Below are 22,429 nucleotides of genomic sequence, written 5' to 3'. Positions count from 1 at the left end.
GAGGTCAAGAAAGTTATGGAAAACCCTGACAATCCTCTTCATGAGACTCTTGGGAAAGCAGAGCATCTTCAGTCAGAGGCTTCTTCAGATTCACTGTAATACAGACCTCTACAGGAGATCTTTCCTGCAAACATCCATCACAATAACTGAAAAATGTATGAGTTACAATACTAAACCTTTCATGCATAGTGGTCACTACAATGGACAACTATCTAAAAGCAATTTTCTTACGTTTCTTGTGGATTTTTATGTTATAAATGCACACAGACCACTGGACATTAGTGCATCATACACCACCTACTGTTCATCCACTGGAAGTGTGAGAAATATTAAATCTTATATGGCAGACAGACAAAAGGGCATACTAGCCCTTCTACTGTAGAAAACTCTTGCAGCTGAAAAAACCCCAAAACATTTTGACATCAAGTAACTGAAAGAATGATACTGATGTATTTACCAAATACTTTTGTATTTGGAGAAAATAATTGATCGCTTAGAAAAAAATCCTAGACATTTTTTTCTAGGATTTTCTAGGAAAATGATATTCTTAATGCATTTTCATGCCTTAAGAAAATCCTGACAAAAGATTATAATTCCTGCAAGAAATGGTTAATTTCCTTTGGGATAAATTAAATTTTTCTGAATTTGAATATTCAGCTAAATGACTAGTCGAAGTCCACCACACATACAGTAAATACATTTATTGTCTATTCATTTCAGCACAAACTCCTCAGTCACATTGAAGCTAAACCCCAGCTGGACAGGTCCTCCACTCCCTGAAGCTTCAAAAAGATTACAGCTGGCTGATGGGCGACTCCAGGCAGCTGAAGCGACTGCAGAGGTTTATTTCCGTTGAACTTGTGTGAAGGATGAGGGCAACTGGAGGGGCTGGGAAGGTTTCTTGCGAGGGTCTGGCGAGGACCTGTGAAGGGTTAAGGGTAGCAGCTGGTTCCTCTTGATGATCTGCAGAGCCAGCTGAGTGTTTCCTAAGGAGACATAACAAAAGCTCAGCGATCACTGGAAACCCAGATCAAAACTGGATCAAAACTGGATTAAAATGTGCAGCTGAAAAAGACCGGAACAGATTCTGACCACAGTGGAGAAAACGATGCCTGATGAACAGAAGAAAAACGGAACCATGGCAACACAACACATGTAGTAATATTGGAGAGAACAAGTATTAAAATCAGTTCTTAGTTACATTAACTCATTTTCAACAGGATCTTCAAATGGTTGCCTCTGAACACAAGCTCTACACACGAAGCAAAGAAAAGAAAAATCATGATCTGCTTTGCCCACCTCACTGAGGAAATGTCTGCATACCTGAAATTTGCATGACAAAAATTTGTTTAGTTGTCAGATGACAAACTGGTGAAACGCTGAAGTGTGGCAAAGATTCAAATCTCCAGACATTACTGCAACTGACTGGTGGTGTGTGCAGCTGATAAAAATCACAAGCATTTATGGTCTTCATTTGGTCTATGTGATCTACTGAGACGTTGACCTGCTGCTCAAACAGAGCAAAACCTTTTCTAGCTGCACAGAATAAACAGTAATGAACAAAAAACCAAGTAGAAACACTTTGAGAATAAATTGCAAAGAAGCAAATAACAGCAATAAGCTGCTGTATATTTTAAAAAAGTTTAATCTTCAACAGATTGAGACGCTTTAAGAAATACAAACCGTTTTGTAGCTCCAGGTAGACGCCCAGCAGGATGGCTTCAGGCGGAATCTCTTTGGAGTTCATCATGGATGCAGCCTGATGGAGACAAACACAAACGTATCAAAATGGAGAAATGTATCAATACGTTAAGATTTGCTGCCTAGCAACTAAAACGTCAGCAAAAGGCTCAATTTGCTCATTTAAAAGCATCACAGTATATATGACAGTTATACACAACAACATGAAGTGGTTATGTTTAACTTTAGCTATGTTTAGTCTGGGGTGTCAGAATGTACTTATGGACGGTTCTCCATCGATCAACAAATTTCAAAACTTGATTATCCTAATTTTAATTTATATCCAATTTTGAGAAACAGAAAATTGGATGTATTTTTGCAACAAAAGAAAGATCCCTAAACTAGAAGTGTTTAGGAATCAATATAGCTTTAACTAGGACAGCACAACATTTGAAAAAACTGATACTGTGATATGAAAGCAAAAAACACAATTTTCAACAGATGACTTGAATAACACCTCGAGTCGTGCTGCCTCCAGCCAGCTTGTGACGGATATGTTATCATGTTAGAGCTGCAAATATTAGAAAAATTATTAGTAAATAATGTGCTGATGATATGAAACGTTTTTCTGTCCTGTCCATGTTTCCATCAGTCTGTGACTGTTATGGATGCTGCAGGTCCCACCACAGGGCAGCTACCCCCAGACCTTCATTCTGGGTGGAGACCACCCACCGCCCACTCCTGCAGGTTTCCTACCTCAGATGGTGACCAGAGAGTGGGAGTTTGGAAGGACCACCAGTTTCCCTTCAATCACTCAAATGTGGTGTTGAGTGTCTTTTAAAACCATTTTTATTCTCTGACCTTAACTGAATGGAGAACAGACAGAAAATGGGGAGGAGAGAAAAGGGGCAGGCGTGCAGCACGCCACCCCGCAAGAAAACCACCCAGGAAATGAAGAACAGGAACAATCTGAGGACAAGGCCGCGCCTGCTGCTGCATTGTGGTCTTCACTCCCTTCTGATGTTTGTGTTGCAGAGTTAGTTTGCGAGGCAAACAGTGAAAGGACCTCCAGCAATATTAGGCAATGACATGTGGAGGTGGGTACCTGATGTAGGCATTTGCGGGCCTTGTCATACTCGCTCCTCAGGCAGTAGGCGCTGCCCAGGTTGAAGAGCATCATGGCCTGCGCTGCTGCCACACTGCTGGGGTAAAACAGCGGCATCTTCTTAGCTGCTGCACACAGAGGGAGCCACGTCACTGCATTCAGTATTTCACTAGTAACACAGGACAGGACCAAACACTAGGATGACGACTTACATGGCTCTATGGGCTCATCTCCTTTCTCATGTCCTGCGGATAAAATATGAAGCGATTATTAAGAAAAGAAAATGTTAACTGAAGTGTGAGAGTCCACACACCCTGGTCCTGCTCGCTGCTGAGCATGCCCAGTGACACGTCACTGATGTTCTCTGGGTTCAGGTGAGTGATTGCATCAGATATTCTGTCCAATGAGATCAGAGCTTCAGCAGCATACAGGTGACCCAGAAACCTGAAGGAGGAAGAGACACAGCAGCACGTCACATAGATCAGCGTTTCCCAACTGTGACTCTAAAGTCACACTGACCTGCCTGTTTCAGATGTTCCTCTGCTTCAACACACCCCATTCACTTGATTGCAATTCAGTAAAACCTTATTAATCAGCCATCAGTAGAAATCACAGGTGGTGAAGCAGAGGAATGCCTCGAACCTGCAGGGCAGTGCCTTGAGGACCAGGGTTGAAAAACACTAACAGAGATAACTTTAGACAGCCGTTCAATTACTTGTTAGCAAAAACAGCAAATCAGACAATCCCAATTGTCCTGCATGACACACAACACTAAAACATGCAAGAGAGGCTTTCTTTGTAGATGTCATAAACAAAAACACTAAACACTCGAGCTTTATTTGCCACTGTTGACAGGCTCACAAACCCTCCTATGACGTTGCCACCTGAACTTCAATCTATTGCCGCCTGCAACAAGTTTTCAAGTTTCTTTTTAGAGAAAATTCAAAAGATCAGAGGATTAATCTGCACATCCACTCTAAAGCCAGTACCAATGCTGTGCCTAAACAAAACAAATGCAGGAAAAATGACCCAATTTCAACTACTAAATTATAAAACCCTAGAAGAAATTATAAGTCAATTAAGCTCCAGTTCCTGCTGTCTGGATGTCCTACACACACATTTCTTTAAGAAAGTTCTGCCTGTTGTTGCTAATGATCTGATCCAAATAGTAACTCATCGCTCTCTTCAGGTGTTTCTCCCCCAGGCTTTGAAAGCAGCAGTTATCAAACCACTAACTTCTCATCAGAGAGGTCAAAGGTCACATGTGGTGTACCCCAAGGTTCAATCCTAGGACCCCTTCTTTTCAATATGTATATATGTACTGGCTAAGGTTATAACAGGACATAGGATTAGCTACCACAACTATGCGGATGATACACAGCTCTACATCACGATGTCACCAGGTGACTCTGAACCCATCCAATCACTGAATAGATGCTTAGAACAGATCAATGTGTGGATGTGCCAAAACTTTCTCCAGCTGAACAGAAACAAAACTGAAGTTATTATCTTTGGACCTAAAGAGGAGCGAACTAGAATCAATGCACAGCTTTTTTTGTTTTTCTTTTTAAATTTCGGCAGGAAATTTAATGTTTTTGATTGTTGATTCAATGCTGCATGACTCTGTGTTTAATGATGTAAAGCACTTTGAAATGCCTTGCTGCTGAAATGTGCTATACAAATCAAATTTGATTGATTGATTGATTGAAGACACAGTGAAGGTCTTTGGGTGACTAACAGCAGCTCGTTTCTGGAACACACAGCCACCTTTCAGCTTCCTCACTGTGTTTGGGACAACTGACCGGCTGACCTGAGGCAAGGCTGCAGCACATAGACAGATACTGTGGGACGAGGCCATGGAGACTTAAAGAACAAAACAACTTTTAAAACACATAGTAAAAGCAACTGGAAGCCAACAAACTTTTCCTAGCACTGATTGACATCTGATCAATCACACAACTACCAATTACCACTGGAAAACAATAAAAACAGTAAAGACAATAAAAACAGCTGGTTTACATCCCAACAACATTCACCTTCAATGGGCCCTGCCCATAGCAATGCATTGCATGGCAGGCACCTATTGTTCTTCACCTAATAGAATGTCTGTTTATTATTTATTTTTCTTCCGTTAACCGTAATGCGGCTCGTACCGCTGCGTGCACCCCCACAAATGTGGTATCAAAAATTGCGGCCCGATCACGGGAGGGGAGCTATTATTTCTGGTGGGATTTGGAGTTACCACGGCAACACAAATTGGGTAAAAAGACTCCAAAAAATCCCATTCATTTCAATGGAGCGAGATCCTAAAAAATACCCAATTTTTGAGCAATAACTGTGTCATCATAAATCCACGTAGAAATTCCATTCAAACTTCAGTTTGTAGATACGCCCATCATCTAAAGTGAAGACGGTACGTCGATACGAATTAAGGATTGTCCAAAACTTGACTCCAAGCGACCTAAAGTTTTCAATTTTTTGGAAAGTTAGAGTGTGACTGCCTCTCCGCTAGAGTGTGGGAGAGAGTGGATTTCTGACCCCAAAATAATTTCTTAACTTGCCCTCACGCCCACAAATATCGCCCGATTTGCCTAAAAGTCGGTTAGGAGGTAGATATGCATGCCTGCTCTGGTAAAATGTTTTCAAAATTTCCCTAGGGTTTACGGTTTTCTCTCCAGGTGCTTTCGACCGATGTGGCGCGACAGGATAAACTCCCGCTCAGACCCATCTTTTCCCATATATTTCTGAAAAATGTCAGACCTGAGCGCACATCATATTTCTCTCATCACTGTTAATACTGTGAGTGAGGTAGAGATATGAAACGCGGGAATGTCGGAGAAGACAAATAGCACTCTCATACACTTCGAACGGTTTTCGAATACGTGTTACGGTTCCTGAACGGGAATGAGTTGTTCGAAGTGCTTTTTTTGTGAGAGAAAGGCTTGTTTCAAACAGAGAATTCTCTCACCCTCTGTGCCACCAACAGGTGCAGGGAATTAATTACCATAGCAACGGAACACACCAGAGGAGCTGCTTAGGACTACAAACACGCCATCATTGTAGTTCTAACTATGTCTGAACACTCAGTTATTAACAGGGGGTTGAGCAGAATGTCAGAACTACAACATGGCAGAACTGTCTGTTACTAGAGAGGAGGACTTGGCTGGTGTTGAGAACTACTTGTGTTTTGAGCATTATATAACTGATTTAACCCAATTATTATTACACATCAGGTTAGTGTGGCCATTTCAAATGAAGCTTAATGAAAATTTCAAAATAAAAGCCTCAATAATCCTCTCAGGTAAGTGATAATATTAGCTTTTATTATCTTTTCCCCTTGTGTTAGTTATAATATTAGATTAGAAGATAATATAAAATATAACATTAAAATGTTTTCAAAATGTTGCTAGGGCTTATGGTTTTTTCCTCAGGGTCCTTCAGACCGACGCCGAGTGTCTCAAGTATAGAAACTCTGACTCCAGCAAACTGTCAGACAAAGAGCCAGCCCAGGTCCAGATAATTAATTACCATAGCAACGGATCCCAGAGAGAGGCAGTGAGTAGTCTCACAAACAGGCTCAGAGAGAGGTCTCACAATGAATTGTGGGAAGAATAAATATTTCCTGTGACTATTCATATTTTGCTTACATAAAATTTGTATTTCTCTGAATTTTTGAATGTGAATTAAAATACTTAGTATGAAGCTTGAAAATTTTCGAGAAATAAACAATTACTGACTGTCTGACTGACGACTATAAACTTCGCACATGGTGTTCTCAGTCACGGTCTGAAATAAAAAAATAAAGACAGACTTTCATTGAGCACTGGGTTCAACTGTTATACTGAACTATATTAGCCATAGATCTATGGTGATGGATCTGGCAAAAGCTTCACTCATTAACTATTGGTGAAGAACAGTATAAAACCCGTCATTATGTTAAATACTGATTTGCAACAGGCCAGCCCAAACGTGTGGGTCAGTGCACTACCATGGTATTAGCATTAATGATAGTAGTAACATTTTATCTCTGGTTATAGAACTGTCTTGCAGAATCCAGAGCATTAGCATTTTTGGACTACAATTTGGCTCAACTTAGCATTGATGCTAACATTAAGCATCAGAACGCTTTTCTTACTTATTACCAATGTTTCATATACTGAATGGAGTAAGTAATGACAGACAACATGCTAGTGATAGCATTCATGCTATTATTAGCATTTTGGCTCATTTTAGCTTATGCAACATACTAAATGGTGCAAGTACAGCTTAGTGAACATGCTTCTGACTCCCCGCAGGTTGTTGACTACATTGCAGCTTTGTTTAGGATTATTGCTCATTTTTAGCATCAGAACGCTTTATTAAAAATCCGACGTGCACACTTTGGCAGGCCCCGTAACATTTCTGCAGGAATGTTCTAGTTTGAAGCTGCTCTTCCTTTCCAAAAGATTTTAATAAATAGTTGCTACTCTACTCTCATTGTCTCTTAAATCTCCTCTATGAAAAGTTTGGGGTAATTCAAATTCCTCTCTGGTCCAACATTCTGCTACATGAGTACCTACACACACCACACACTGGTTTCCAGTTCACTTTAGAATAGAATTCAGACGATCCAGTGTGGCTGTAAGGCTACCAACAATCCTGCCCCTCCTTATTTGGAGGAACAAATAGGGAGGGGAAAAATAAGTTTGCAAAAAATCTTTTTTGCTTCCTAATTCAGAATTGCTGTCTCAGCAGGATTGAAAAAGTTGTCATGTATTGTAGCCAGAGTTAATGATGATGATGCTTACCTGAGGGAGCCAGACACCTTGGTTTGATGAAGCAGTTTGTCAGCGTGGTGCAGAGCCAGCAGGTTGTCTCCCAGGGCCAGAGCCACATAGGCGCTACAAGCCAGGATGGAACACCTGCAGACCGGCTGTGGTTACACGTCACAGCACAGCAAACATCATCCTATCATCATCATGGCTCACTGCCTTTACCTGAGGTTTTCCACCTCCTGTTTTCGAAGTGGAGACGATGGAGTTGCAGAAAAAAACTTATCAGCTTCTTGACTTTTTCCACTGCAAACAACAACAACAATAACAGACCATGTCACAATCAACAGAAACCTGAAAATGATTAAATAAGCAAGAAAGATCAGCAATTTGCTATGTGTGTGTGTGTGTGTGTGTGTGTGTGCATGAATAAAGCGTAAAATTAAAAAGCTTTTAAAGCAGAAAATAAATCTAAGTTTTCTTTCTTTTGCAAAAAAATCCTCCAGATTATAAATGTTGTGGAATGATGTTGTATTATAAACTGTATGGAATGATGAATATTTGGAGAACTGCTTGAAAACCAGCAAATATCCAGAGACATTTAGCCCTGAAGCAACACTTGTTTTCTTGGCAGCTGTAGTTTCATGGTCAGCAGTGTCTCTAAATGTGAAATGCAATATGATCCTGCCACCAAAAACTGGTATTGTTATAGTGACTGCGTTCTGTGTAAGTCGTAATTGTCCAAAAAACATCATGTCTTCTTTCTTCTCAGTTTTCTGTGTTTTGGACATAATCCCCAGTGAGCCACAGACCTGACAGACATCATCTCAGCTAAAACAAATCTACAGTTAGACTTCCAATAAACCTTTTAATTCATTCCTAGACATCATAATGTGTGGCTGTGATTTTTAAGGAAACTGTAAATGTCTGGCATTTACCCATAAAAAGAATAAAACATCCACAAAGGAAGAAATTAATTGGGTTTTGTGTTCCAGCTTCATCTATATACGAGTAGAATTCAGGTTGGCACAGCTGAAAAAAGTGTCAGAAAAACAGTGAGTAAAACTGACAATATGACAAATAAATGCATATCATCCTATGAAGCACTAAGCATGTCAAGGTTCAGTAAGTTATTACCCACACACATCCAGATGTAATGGTACATGGGTTATTCTGACCTGCAGGGGTCACTGTTCTCACCGCCGCTCTCCGTGCTTCCTGATTGGCTGGAGTTCTTGGAGCTGCTTTCAGCCTTGGCATCTGGCTGCTGGTGTTCAGGCAGCAGCAGCAGGGCGTTCCGCAGGCAGATGGCAGCAAACTCCATACTGGCTACAGGGATGGCAGCAGACTGGCCTTCACTGAACAGAGACAGCATCTGAGTCAGCTCCTGAAATCAGTCTGGCATCCAACAGTTCACTGCCTCCTACGTGACAAGTTAAAGTTCTTCCCACTGACCTTTCCTGTCGTAAGCCTCCCATATTTGAATTTCAGGGTTGAAGGATGTCTGACTGACCTGTAGTTGGTGTTCTGTGAAGACTGTGATGCCAGAACAATCTTGCGATGGTATCCTTGTCCAATTACAGACTGGACTATTCCCTTTTTACTAGGTAAACTCTTGCTTTCCTGCTCGGAGCCCTGGAAACATTATCAAACATCACAATGTATTCACAAGCTATGTTGCCCAGTTGTAACATATTATATTTCAAAGCATAAGCATATTTCCTATGTAGTTAAATTCCACAGTTGACGACATTTCCACAATATCCTGAACAGTCCAGAACGAGTTTTTCCATTCATGTGGAAAAAGCTTTTGACCATATGGAATGGAATATTTATTGGAAAGATTTGGGACCATTCAAATTGTATTCATAGACTGAGGTCTTGGCAGAGGGTGGCACTCTGAGCCTGTTTAGTGCCGTAGTCACTGAACTGAAAAAACTGGAACTGTAACGACAAATTCAGAAAAACTCACTAAAATTAACAGAAAAATGTCCTCAGTTTTCATTTATGCCTCATTACTATGAAGTCTAGTTTCCAGTTGCTTTTGTCTTGCTGTGCCACATTCTGCCAGCAGATGGCAGGCATGCAAGTCAGATCTCTGCTCTGTGGTGGAGTTTTATGCTTTTCCTTTTCTATGCAACAGGTAATTCTGCTGCTTTTTGTCATGTTTTGTTTTTGTAAAATACCTTGATAAAAATATTTTGAGTGAAGTTGTGTTGCAGGAAGCAACTACTCCATTAAACCAGTAGCTCCAGTCTTACCGTCCCAACATGAAAACAAGTCTGTTGTCAAAAACACCTTTCCTTATTATTTCACTTTTTGCATGGTTGGATGTAGGAGATATGAACACGTGTCTGGACTAATATTTTAAATTAATGTAATTTTTTTGTTCAAACCATCTAGACATATTTAAATTTGAATTTCATAAAACAAAATTTGCTGTGACGGATTGGTGACCTGTCCAGGTGACCCCGCCTCTCGCCTGCTGACCGCTGGAGTTAGGCACCAGCAGCCCTCCTGACCCCCCAAAAAATGGATGAAGGGATTGAAAATAAAGTTTGCTTTACTTTTAGGTTGTGTTCCAGGCAGCTGAGAATGATTCACCAACATACACCAATTCCGATGGCGCTAAAGAAGGGCTGATCTCCAAAATCCTTAACTCAGCACCTGGTGGATGCAGACTGAACATACCCCTTTGTTAGCAGAGATGCAGCATTCAGCCAGGCGCAGCCACAGGCGTGGGTTGGAGTGGTAAACCTGAACGGCCTCCATCAGACACTCAAAGGCTGCTAGCGGCCTGGCGGCGTGCAGCAGCTGGACGCCACAGTTATACAGCAGCTCATAACGCTTGTTGGACAGCAGGGCGCACATAGGAACAGCTGACAGTCTTTTACCTGGAGACAGGAACTAAACATTCAGCACTGCTGTGACTGTTACTGGATTCAAATCTAATAGATAATCACCAGATTAAAAAAAAACTACATCCTGTTTGTTCTATCTTGGTTCAGTTTTCTTAACACGACTGCAGTCAGAGGTAGATCCATAAAGCATAGCGAGATGAATCAAAGTCACCATGGAAACAGTCTGGGTTCTGGAGCTTACACTGGTTGTTGCCGCCGTCTCCCAGTTGTGCGCAAGTGTGATCGTTCTCCTGCAGCGCCTTCTTGAAGTAGAAGATGCCAAGGTTGTGTTTCCCCATTGCAAAGTGGATGCAGCCCAGATTGTTCCAGAACATACAGCGAACACATTCACCTGGATCAAACAGATGGGTCAGCCAGGAGCCTCAGGATGGACAGGGCCCTCAAACTGAAAGACACTTCCTGCTTGTTCCCATGGTGAAGTGTTGTGCATATGAGTTTAAAATAACAGCTTCACGTAATGAGTGGAGATCTCACAGATCTGACTGCAGGCTGGCGGTCAGCAGATCTCACCGGTTCTAATGGGTCCAGGATGCTCTGCCATGTTGGAGCCGTTCAGTAGCTTCACTGCTTTGCGGTAGTTTCCTCTCAGATACTCAAAGTTACTTTTGAGGAAGAGAGAGGGGGCAGACTGGAAGAGAAGAGACAGGAGAGAAGTAGTTGGGAGGTGTTCTCTGAAGACTCCCCTCCGCTCCACACTCACAAAGACGACGACATGATTTAGACAAAGATCTGCCTAAAGTCCCACAGCTCTGTGTATGACTTTAAGCACTAAAATCTTTACTAGTGGTCAACTATTCTCTTAGTCCAACTTTGCCCCAGATGTTCCATGCTGCAGCATTGTCATGGACTCACATTCCCTGCTGTGTTCATCACTGATTTAATCTCTCTCTTACAGGCCTTGGAGGACTTCATCTGAATGTACGCTCTCACTTTGTACTGGAAAAGAAGCCAAGAACAGGCAGCTGGTGAATCAGGAGACAACCTGAACAGCAGATCATGGCGTGCTGACCAGCACTGACCAGCATTCCCACCTGATGGATTTTGGATTTGGCTGCTTCCATCATTGCTACAAACTCCACCTTTTGGTTTGATCCCGAGTTGTTGCTCTAAAAAAAACAAAAACTGTTATAATTAACAATATTCTTTCAAAGAAGGGACATTTATCACACATCTTTAAGGGAAAAACGGAACAAGATGAGATGATCATTGATTTCAGGAGGAGTAGGGTTTGATCAGACTATTTTCATCAACAAGTATTTTTATATAGATATTTTATAATTATATTGTGCTTAATTTCCCTTTGAGAAATTAAGCACAATATTAAGTATTTTTGAATTTGAATTATTGTCCAACAAAATGTGTTCTGGTCACAGGCAGATCTATCTGTGTGTAAATTGTCCTAGAGGTGAATGATGCACTCTGAACAACAATGAAACATTTTTTTCCATTTGGCAGAGTGGTCAGCTACCTCTGCCTTGCCGTTCTTGTTGCTTCCTTGTACAGAGATCTTGTCCAGAACAGCCAGTAGGTGGAGCGCCTTCTCTGGCTGGAATGTCAGCAGGTAGAGATCCACCAACAGGAAGCACACTGACTGGGCAAATTTCTCTTCTAGAGCAAATACAATAATTAACTCCAAGCCAAAGACCTTCATTTTCAAAAAGTCACATTCCAGTTATCATTTAAAAACACATCATCAGGTTCTTAAGCAAAACCAAAAACATTAAACTTGTTGCTGCTGAAAGAGCAGCAGGGACTGTGACCAGCAGCACAACATACCAAATGGTTCGAGGAACTGGTAGAGCTTCTCTCCTATAGAGATGGCCTCAGAGTACTGGCGCATGTGGTAGTGGATGATGGCCTGGTTATAGTACAGCAAACTATTCTCAACATCCTCCAAGCCATCAACATCTTCTGTTGCTGTGTGAAGCTGGGACACACAGCTCAGGTCATGGTCATGATCAAACACAGGTGTGTGTGTGTGTGTGTGTGTGTGTGCGTGTAGAAGAGAAAACACTGATGTGTAGTTTTACCCGATTCTTCATCGCTGAAAGGGTCTGCTTCAACAAACCCGTCGCAGTCTGGCCACTTCTGTAGAACTCTAAAACAGCTTTATTCAAAGAAATTTTGTAGTCCTCTTTGTTGAGCTCCTGCAAGGCTTCAAGCTGTTTCAGAGACTCGTCATACTTTCCAACCTATGAAGAGGATGTTGGACAATCTCACAAATCTGGAGGTGGTGGAGGGAATTATCTGAACTATAAAAACAAACAGCAAAGTCCATAAAAGCTCATTCCAACTTTTACTGACACAATCACCATCGAGACAACTCCCTTGTAGGTCCTGCTTGATGCATTGCTGTTACACCTACAGCTCATTCTATACATGTTTTGTGCTGAGATATTTCTAATTTTGGAACGGCATTGGTAACAGCTGTAGATGAATGAGACGAGATGCTCTGCATGTTCTGACCCACAACCTGCTGGCAGCAGCATCATTAAACAGGAAACAGAAAATGAGGTGCAATTCCAGACCAACCAATAGCAGGAGTAGCACTAGCAACGCCAAAGGCTTATGGTTACCATAATGTCAAGTAATGGTAAAGTCCAAAAAGATATATTTCTTGTAGTTTTTTGTTTTTTTGCCTCGTAGTTTGTTTGGGTCGAGGCTGGTCTGTGTTCACACAAGCAAACCAAAACCACCACATAAAAAGGGTCTGGCTCCAAGGGTTCACTTGAGTGGATTCACACATGGAGGATGAGTCTGGACAAACGGAGGAAACCATTAAAGTGGACCAACTGTGTCAGGTGTAAATGCGTCCTAAAACATTTGGATCTGAATCAACCTGAGGACCAACCACAGCTGGTGCTCAGGTTGTGACACTGGAAACAACCTAATGGTGTGTAGAACCATCTGCCAGCAATAAACAGTCTTAAGCATTCCTCTTGCTTTACTTTAACTGCTCAATCATGAAGCACGGCCAACACAACCGCAACGATTTCATTCACTTCCTCTGCTGCCATTGCTAACATACAATAATTGACAGATTACAATTCAAAACAGCACAGAAAATCAACGTCATCGTTCACAACTCGTCCTTCCATTTGCTGACTGGTTAGGATTAAATGCATCGTGAGAAATAAACTCAATGGGATAAACCGAGGTGGAGCACTGAAGGGAGATGAGAATCCAGTGGAACTGCTTCAGAAAGCAATGGCCCGCCTATCACAAACATCAACTTATAACTCATTCCGATATTATTAGTGTCTAGAATTCATGTTTTTGCTCCTTTTATTATGTCTGCAGGTTTACATATTTGCCACAGGAAATCTGAAAACAGACATATTATGTTAAGATCCCCCAAAACATCAAAAGAGAATATTTACCAGAAAAGCTTCGTATGCACTCGTTGCCATCTCCTTCTCCTGGTCCGTCATCCCACTGGACGGCGAGCCGTTATGTTTTGCTTCGTTTAATTCTGCTCAATTAAAACAAACAGATTAAAATGTGCCAAATGCTGCATTACAATATTTAGGGTAGAAATTAGACCCGGCTTCTCTCCAGCTTTACGAATGTATATCTACCTTGTGACAAGTAGAAAACATAAATATAACTCTAATCATAGCTAAAGAAAAATCAAAAAACAGTTAAACTTCTAAAGAAACACACAAAACATTCATGAAGAAAGCATCTTGAGCACATGGCCAGAGTCGTTTCTCCACAGTAGGAAGCAGTGAGCATGGCTGGCCCCACGCTGGAATTGGAACAACAGAATTAGGATCTGTGTCAATTCCTCTGAACCAGGTCATAAACAAGGTTGATATGTCCTTCTGTGTCCAGTAATCCAGCATGTACTTGATGACGTGTGGTGACCTTTGAAAACGCTGCTTCCTCACCACAGCTTGTTGTTAGGATGAAACCAACAAGAATGTCAAAAAACAACACAGTGATCCTGTCGTATAAAACACCAATACTTTGTGGTGTTTTAAAGTATTGGCTGTGTTCAAAAGAACTTCATTACAACAATAACACCTCATATATGCTGAGGTATTATACCTCATCCTACCAAGGGCTGCAGAGGGCCAGACTGAAGGACAGCACCCAGACCTACCAGAGCACGACAGACCCCAGCTGCAGAGACGATGCAGCAACCCAGCATCTCACAGCAAGGTGAAGATACTAGCAACACATATAAAGGGCCGTTAAGCAAGTGGCTGCTATAGAATAGAGAAACACCTGGATAAGAATCTCCTACTGGCAGACTCCTGGAGTCAATCTGATCAGTGGGTCAGACTCAGCTTGACCCAAGAGAAGGTTCTGTTTTTGTGGAAGACATCCTGCCTGGTTCCAGTGCCAAAGAAAATTTACCTTATCAGTTTATGGTAATGAATGACCCATCAGTGATCAATCACTACAGACCTGTTGCCCTGACAACCAACATCATGAAGATAAAGAAGAAACTCCTGTTGGCCCACCTGACTAAGCAGTCAGATGTCTGCTTAGTGTTCTTATTAGCAACAGACAGAGAATCAGAGACTGCTTATCGCCGTGGATCTGGAATTGATGATGCCATCATACACAACAAACCCACTGTCATCTGGTCAAAGCAGGCACCACTGTGAGGATCATGTTCTTTGATTTCTCCAGTGTATTTAACACAGTTCAGCCTGATCTGCTCTGTGAGAAACTCCAGAAGACACAGATGGAGTCCTTAACAGTCACCTGGATCTATGACTACCTCACAAACAGACCACAGTTTGTGAGACTGAAGGACTGTGTGTCTAACCAGGTGGTCAGCAACACAGCAGCACCACAGGGCCCTGTACTCTCACCATTCCTTTTCACTCTACACTTCAGACTTCCAACACAACTCTGACTTCTGTCATCTGCAGAAATACTCAGCTGACTCTGCAGTTATTGGTTGAATCGGAGATGGACAAGAGGCTGAGTACAGAGATCTGGACTTCTTGAGGAAGCTAAGATCATTCAAGGTTTGCAGCAAGATGCTGCAGATCTTCCATCAGTCTGTTGTTGAGAGCATCATCTCTTCATCCGTCATCTGTTGGGCCAGCAGCATCAGAACCAGGGACATAAAAAGCTCAACAACCTGATAAAGAACGCTGGTTCTGTTCTGGGGACGACTGTGGAACCTCTGGAGATGATGAGGCAAAGAAGGATTCTTTATGAGGTCAAGAAAGTTATGGAAAACCCTGACAATCCTCTTCATGAGACTCTTGGGAAAGCAGAGCATCTTCAGTCAGAGGCTTCTTCAGATTCACTGTAATACAGACCTCTACAGGAGATCTTTCCTGCAAACAGCCATCACAATAACTCTTTTGAAGAATCTGAATTAATGAGTAACAATACTTAATTTCCATTTGGGATCAATTTGGTATATTTAAATTGAAACTAAATGTGATGAGCTGAATCATAGCAGGTTAAAAAGTTCAGGAAATATTTCAGTTATAAATTTTGTTGCAGTTATTTTTTCCCCCCCAGAATTGTTCATCAAAGTATTATTTAAAGGTGGCTGTGAAAATGCACAGAGTATGTTGCACTGCAGGTATGTTGGATTTACGGGTATGACAGATAGTCAGAACACCGGGGTTCTCCCTCCCCAGAAAACGAAATATGAGTATTATCGACTCCTCCATTGGATTGTCTCTGGGCTATTTACAGAGACGTCAGATAAAAGCGCAAAGCTGCCTGTATGCTGCATATTGAGGAAACCGGAAGCTGTTTGGTGGCTGAGACAATGCATAGAGCTACGCCGGTCTACAGTTGAAACATCAAACGTTTAGAGAAATGTTTGATGTTTGAACAAAGTCCAGGGTCACAGCTAAACAAAGTGCAAGCATCAAAACGTTCCTTTAAAATATCGTTGGCAAATAATTGTTTTTCGTCATCTGGTCACCAACTAGAAATTAGCATAGCTAACCACTTAGCCTGAAAAAAACGGAGAAACTCACCGCTGTTGTCTGCCATTCCTACTTGAGGATTTAAGGATAAGACACAAAATATTAGGCTGCTGTCAAAATTAGGTCACCTTAAACAACGTCTACTAACTAAACTACACAGAAAAGTGACGGATAAACACTTAATATCTTCAAATAGATAAAACTGTTAGCCAAATTATCTCATCCTCTCTAACATATTCTTCTTCGGTGTTTGACGACAATCCTAGACCGATCAGGAACTCAGTGGCGCCCCTTGTTGGTAAACATTCTTCTTCTTGAGTTTTATTGGCGGTTCCAAAAAACGTTAGGTAAGTATTACCGCCACCTACTTGTATGGAGTGCGGCTCATGGGGATTTAATTAATGTGTCAATATATACATAAATATATCTATACATCTGTATAAAGTACAGCAAAAGTTTAATTTAAGAGAAACAGCTCTGGTATAACAATAAGGGAAACTATTTCAGAAGCGAAACACAGAAGTCGCTGAGTAAGAGTAAACTAAAATGTTTAGTACTTAGAAAATGCATGTTAATATAAGAATATTCTCTTGAAATTATGTAGATGAAATTAATTTATACTACTAGCAAACGCAGTAAAACGTCTCCCATTATCTGTACCAATTTTAATACAAAACGTCAAGCATAGAAAACATACTGGTTTATAAAAGTCCAGGCAAACCTAAATCTACCATTTTAATAATAAAAAATCTGCTGGCGGATGTAATTTTATAGTTTCATTTTTCTCAGCAGTATCTCAGAGACAAAAAACAATGTCATGAAAAAGAACTTTCCTTCAGGGAGAGAGAAAAAAAAGAGAAGAATAGAAAAAAGCCAAGATAAAGGTTTGTTTGCATGTATGCCTGGAATTTTATAAACCAATAGCTAAGCAGAATTTGTTTTTGGGGCCCTCTATTTCTACCAATAATGTGGATTGCTGCAATCAACAGTCAGACTATTAGATCATTCACACACCTCCTAAACTTATTGCATCTCTGACAGTGCTTCTTACATTATATCCTATATTCATATCCGATTTCCTTACTTTTGAGGACCCGCATCCTGAGTGTTGGGCATGTGGACAAAAAGTATACCCAAAACCTTGACACAAAGATGTCATTGACTCTGAGGAAAGTTGAGTTGAATTTTTAATTACAACATTTAGACATCATTTGAAAGACAGAATACAAAGTTAATGTAAACACACAACAAACCCAGTATCCTTAAAATCAGTTTGTCGAAAATTCTTTCATGGAAAATCATATGAACATTTTTTTTCTTTTACATTATAGATCATTAACTTGCATTCAGCAGATATACAGATATATCATTTTTGTTGTCCCATCACTCCACCTTTTGCCTATTTGGATCAAATTGAAAGGTGCAGTTACTATTTTTCCTACATGTCTGAATCAGTCCTGACCTGGACTGTATCTGTCCCTGACCTGATGCTGACCAAAACATCAGGTCAGGGACAGACAGCATCTGTCCAGGACTGATCCACCCCATCAGTAATCAGGACAGGCTTTCTGATTACTGTAATAAGAAAGTACTGGCCGGTACACTAAACTCAAAGCAAAATTTATTTTAAAAAAAGAAAAAGAAAGTTGAAAACAAATGACTATATGCGGCCCAAAATATTGGAATTGGAAAATATAATTGCGACTCAAAATATAAACATTGACTCTGAAATAAAATTATATTCAGTTTATTTATGTAAATGGAGTTTACGCAAACAGAGGGAATCTTAGACCTTCCTCTGATGCAGAGGTTGGTCCAAATAGTTTTCCACTTTGACCCGCTTCCTTCAGCTGGCACTCACTGAGAGCGTCTGTAATCAGAACTGACTATAATAATAATAATAATAATAATAATAATAATAATAATAATAATAATAATAATAATAATAATAATAATAATAATAATAATAATAATAATAATAGAGGAAGTTGGGTTGTGATCTGAGAGAAATTTAAATGATTGATTTTTGGGCCATTTCACAAATGTCTCAAGGCACTTTACAAAAAAATGTAATTCAGTCACACATAAAGTCCAGTTAATCCTAGTTATCAGTGCATTAAGTTCAGTTTAATATTCAAATGAGATTAAAATTTTTCTAAGTAACTTCAGCAAATTGCACCAAGTCAGTGACTTGTAAAGTACAACAATGTGTGAAATTTAAAGTTAACATTCAAATTCAATTTGAATTTCACACATTTTGTACTTTACCATCTAAAAAGCTTCATAGAAAATTTTATAGAATTACAGTGGAAATTAAATGTAAAAAAATTCAAACTGTTTAAAATAACTTAGGTACTTAATGTATATATATATATATAAAGTTATGTGACTGACCATTTAGATATTCAAGCAAGACACAGTCAGTGATGCTTACTGTTTATTTGTTGTTGACTGTAGCTGGTTGTGGAAAATGATCAAGTATAATTAGCCAAAGTTAAATACCATCAGTAAATTTTATGAGTGTCTTTAATATCCATTTTGTTAGCAGACCTTAGTTTTTCTCTTCAGTGGGTTGTTGTTCAGATCATCTCTATCCCATGCTCCATGTCCAAAACGGGTCGATTTTCTGGTGCAAAATCCCTGTCTGCCCGCTCTACGTAGCGCTGCAGAGTACTGTAATACTGTTCACTCCTGGAGAAAGTGTAGTATGCAGAGATCTCCTCCCATGCCTTGTGGTTTGGAAATGGCATGGGATCAGGTTCTTTGTTCTCAAAAAAGCTCTGCAGGTTTCTCTCAGCCAGCTTTGTTGCATAGTCCACAGTGAAGGCATCAAAGCGCTCCTTCTCTTTCTCAATATAACGCTTCCAGAACGTAAGCTGCAGGTAGCTGACCTGAGAGCGGCAGTTTTTGAAGCAAGTGCCCAAAAGACCTACAATGGCAGCAACCATTATGACACTCCAGCCCAAAATCTGCAGATGTAATGAAAACAAAACATTCTGTCAATTAGTGACATGCATATTTTCCAATAATTATCAGCTGATGAATGCTAGAGTAGCACAACTTTAGGACTATGTGCCAATATTCTAAGTAATATTATTAACTCACTTTATGCTTTATTACTTACTGCCTGGAAAAAAGGACATCATCAAATTCCATTATGTACATCCATAAATCTCATGGGTTTGTGATAAATAAATATTGTAATATATGTTTCTCTGTTTCCAGTTAACAGCAGGGTGTGTCCAGCTCATCTGACAGACTCTATGGCTCATTTGGAGTTAAATTATAAGTAATTTGTATTTATATTTATTTATTTATTGTTATCTGTCACTTTTCTGAACACTATCTCCATGAACCCACAGGCTTTTGGAGTCACTCTGTAGTTGTTTTACTGGATCTTACACTTCCCACAATAAAAGCAGATTTTACATTTTAAATTACTTCCCTGTCTAGAAAACCCTCCTGCCCTTAAAGCTACAGTGTTGTTTAGACTGCTGCACAACATTTGTTTTACAAATTTTCAAAGCCATGATCAAATTTGGGTTATAAGTTTCAGATTTCACAAAGCGCTTTCAGATGCATAGGAGGTTAGGGATAATTAAGTGCAATCCTCTAGAAGTGTGGAATTGGTGTGTCTTACTTGTGACTGAGCTCTGAACATCATCAGCAGCTTCATCCGTTCATCACTGGAGAGTTTAGAGTTACCACAGGGAACCAGGGCCAGCTGCTCCCGACACTGAAACGTCTTGTTTTTACAAAACAGATTCACAACCAGGTTATCATCCAGACCGCTGATGGCACATTCATAAAAGGTCCCATTGAGCAAGGCCACGCACAGCCACATAACAGGGGCCACACAAGCACCAGTAATAATGCTCAATAACACCCTGAAACAGCCAAGGCAATTCCCGCGAGGACAAAGCTTCATGGGGTTAAGACAGCAGCCAGTGTAGAGCCTCCACAGCCTGCTGCTGAAGAACAGGCCAAAAACAAAAAGCACTGCAGCTGGACCAAGCAGAAAAGTCATCCCATACGTGAAATTCTGCTCATGGTTACATGGGCACTGAAATGAAACCATGGAAAAAATTCGTTCCCCACCTATAGTTAGGAGTGCCATAAAACTGTAACCAATGGTGGATTTTTGGTTCATGAAGAAACGCAGTACTGTCTGGAAGTTATCCATGGTGTTGTATCCAGGAGCTATCCAAAACTATCCCAGAGAAAAGTCTAACCAAACCTCTGTCAGCTACTTCCTGCTCTGTTGTTTGTCAGAGATTCATCTGCCAAACCAGTTTGTGCCCCTCCCTTTGGTGGTCTGTTGTCAAACTCCTCCTTTGCTCACTTCAACACTGAATTCTTCTGCCCTGAGAAGAAGTACCTTGAAGAAGTGCTTGAACTAATAGAAATAACAATTGTTGGGGTTAGTTATTCTTTATAGGTTTTCCTTTCCAGCTGTGATATTGGGATAAGTTCTGTTAGTGTGTGATGTCTTACTTTTACTTCTGACAGAAGAACCAACATCAAGCACAAAGAAATGAAAATGAAAATACAAGTTTATTCAAGGTTCTTGAATAAACTTAGTTATTTCTTGATACACATTCCCTCAATGTACATTTAATATGATATTCAGTCTGTTGCAAAGACATGACTAAACATGTAGAACATGCCATTGCAGCAGAAGCACATTCAGGGAACAAGAGCCACTGGGGGAAGTGCTCACATCCTCCTTGTGGTTTACTCTTCCCGTCCCACAAGACTGGCCATTTAGACTGCAGTCCATCACACAGATACATCCTTTTTTCAAACCAAGTCATCCTCTACAGCAGTGGTCCCCAAACTACGGCCCGCGGGCCACATTTGGTCCGGCCCCCTGCCCTGAACAACACCAGAGAGCATTTAGATTTTTTTTCGTATACCGTATTTTCCGGACTATAAGCCGCTACTTTTCTCCTAAGCTTTGAACCATGCAGCTTATAGCCCGGTGCGGCTTATATGTGGATTTTTCTTTAACCACCAGGGAACTCTTTAGCAGGAAGTGAATCATCCATCCATCCATTTTCTTACACCCTTGTCCCTCAGTGGGGTCGGGGGGGTTGCTGGTGCCTCTCCAGCTAGCGTACCGGGCGAGAGGCAGGGTCACCCGGGACAGGTCGCCAGTCTGTCGCAGAGGAAGTGAATCATTGGTAGTCAAAATTGGAAATAAAAGAAAGCGCCCATTAAAACGAAATTAGGTTTTAATAGGGAATTGAAATTTGAGAATGTTCTTGATCAGTTAAATAGCATTGAGGGGAAAAATAAAAATTTTTGTTTTTTAAATAATACTGGGATCATTATGAGAATTTGAGGTATACATATGAGGATCCAGTAGATGGCAGTAGTGCAACAATAATGGATGCAAGCTGCTGTTGAAATCTAAAGAAGAAGCAGAAGAAAAAGAAGCAGAAGAAAGCGTCCATTTTCTTTTAGCACATGCTAGTAGCAACACGAAGGATCAGCACTTTTACTGTTACAGTTACCGTTCGGAAACTACCGTAATCAGTTCAGTTAAATCTAAACTTGACAACTTTTTCTTTTTCAACCCTAATAAATGTGATATGGAAGAGAGCTGAACACAACTTCCGGAGGACCTATTTGAGTATTTCTTGCCAAAAGACTTTGAGTCATTTGTGCGACCAAAACTGACGAAGGCTCTAGAGGTGATTAACTTAAACTAACTAAAAACAAATGCTGTGCTGACAGTTTTTATCCACAAAACGCTTAAACCTTGCCACCACCACTATTTGCTTTGTACAGAAGGCCTGGGCTCTCCATTGAGAAACAAATACATTTTACCTAGTTGAGTAAAATTGTTTGTCCATGGTGTATGCAGTGTCCCAGTTCCACGCTATGAAGCTTACCATAAATTACCTGCACTGTAAGCAACCATCCCACACTGCACAAAGAAAAGTACCAATACAAACCAGATAGCTGTTAACTTGAATTCAATATTTAGAAGCATGGCCAACACAGACTGAACGGCTTCGTTCAACTCCTCTGCTGCCATTCATAAAACTACAGGCA

At 40.6% G+C, this 22,429-nt stretch overlaps 2 protein-coding genes across 6 annotated transcripts; both read right to left on the bottom strand.

Moving 5' to 3' along the window:
• Window positions 1-686: 686 nt before the first annotated feature.
• On the bottom strand, window positions 687-16,656 carry cnot10 (CCR4-NOT transcription complex, subunit 10). 4 transcript variants are annotated; one of them, XM_017309621.2, is made up of 19 exons: window positions 16,421-16,656; window positions 13,838-13,929; window positions 12,488-12,649; window positions 12,234-12,384; window positions 11,926-12,065; window positions 11,489-11,563; window positions 11,310-11,393; window positions 10,968-11,085; window positions 10,639-10,788; window positions 10,228-10,430; window positions 9,050-9,171; window positions 8,715-8,894; window positions 7,762-7,842; window positions 7,573-7,686; window positions 3,099-3,229; window positions 2,998-3,030; window positions 2,786-2,910; window positions 1,684-1,759; window positions 687-986 (listed from the first exon to the last, which is right to left on the bottom strand). In XM_017309621.2, the coding sequence occupies exons 1-19, from the start codon at window positions 16,434-16,436 to the stop codon at window positions 844-846; spliced, it is 2,196 nt and encodes a 731-aa protein (XP_017165110.1). In that variant the 5' UTR covers window positions 16,437-16,656; the 3' UTR covers window positions 687-843. The 4 variants fall into 4 exon arrangements, with proteins under 4 accessions (XP_017165110.1, XP_017165109.1, XP_081473097.1 ...); XM_017309620.2 differs by having other exon boundaries at window positions 2,786-2,913; window positions 11,926-12,062; XM_081616971.1 differs by having other exon boundaries at window positions 11,926-12,062.
• An 882-nt stretch (window positions 16,657-17,538) lies between these two features.
• On the bottom strand, window positions 17,539-21,287 carry calhm5.1 (calcium homeostasis modulator family member 5, tandem duplicate 1). 2 transcript variants are annotated; one of them, XR_014083896.1, is made up of 3 exons: window positions 20,010-21,287; window positions 17,905-19,338; window positions 17,539-17,853 (listed from the first exon to the last, which is right to left on the bottom strand). XR_014083896.1 is itself a non-coding variant. In XM_008432808.2 (2 exons), the coding sequence occupies exons 1-2, from the start codon at window positions 20,550-20,552 to the stop codon at window positions 18,949-18,951; spliced, it is 933 nt and encodes a 310-aa protein (XP_008431030.1). In that variant the 5' UTR covers window positions 20,553-21,287; the 3' UTR covers window positions 17,539-18,948. The 2 variants fall into 2 exon arrangements, 1 of the variants encoding a protein (XP_008431030.1); XM_008432808.2 differs by having other exon boundaries at window positions 17,539-19,338.
• Between the last annotated feature and the right edge of the window lie 1,142 nt (window positions 21,288-22,429).

The sequence above is a fragment of the Poecilia reticulata genome, chromosome 16 (assembly GCF_904066995.2).
Source record: "Poecilia reticulata chromosome 16, P_reticulata-male-v2, whole genome shotgun sequence".
Taxonomy (NCBI): Eukaryota; Metazoa; Chordata; class Actinopteri; order Cyprinodontiformes; family Poeciliidae; genus Poecilia; species Poecilia reticulata.
This window is presented reverse-complemented; position numbering and strand designations above follow the sequence as displayed.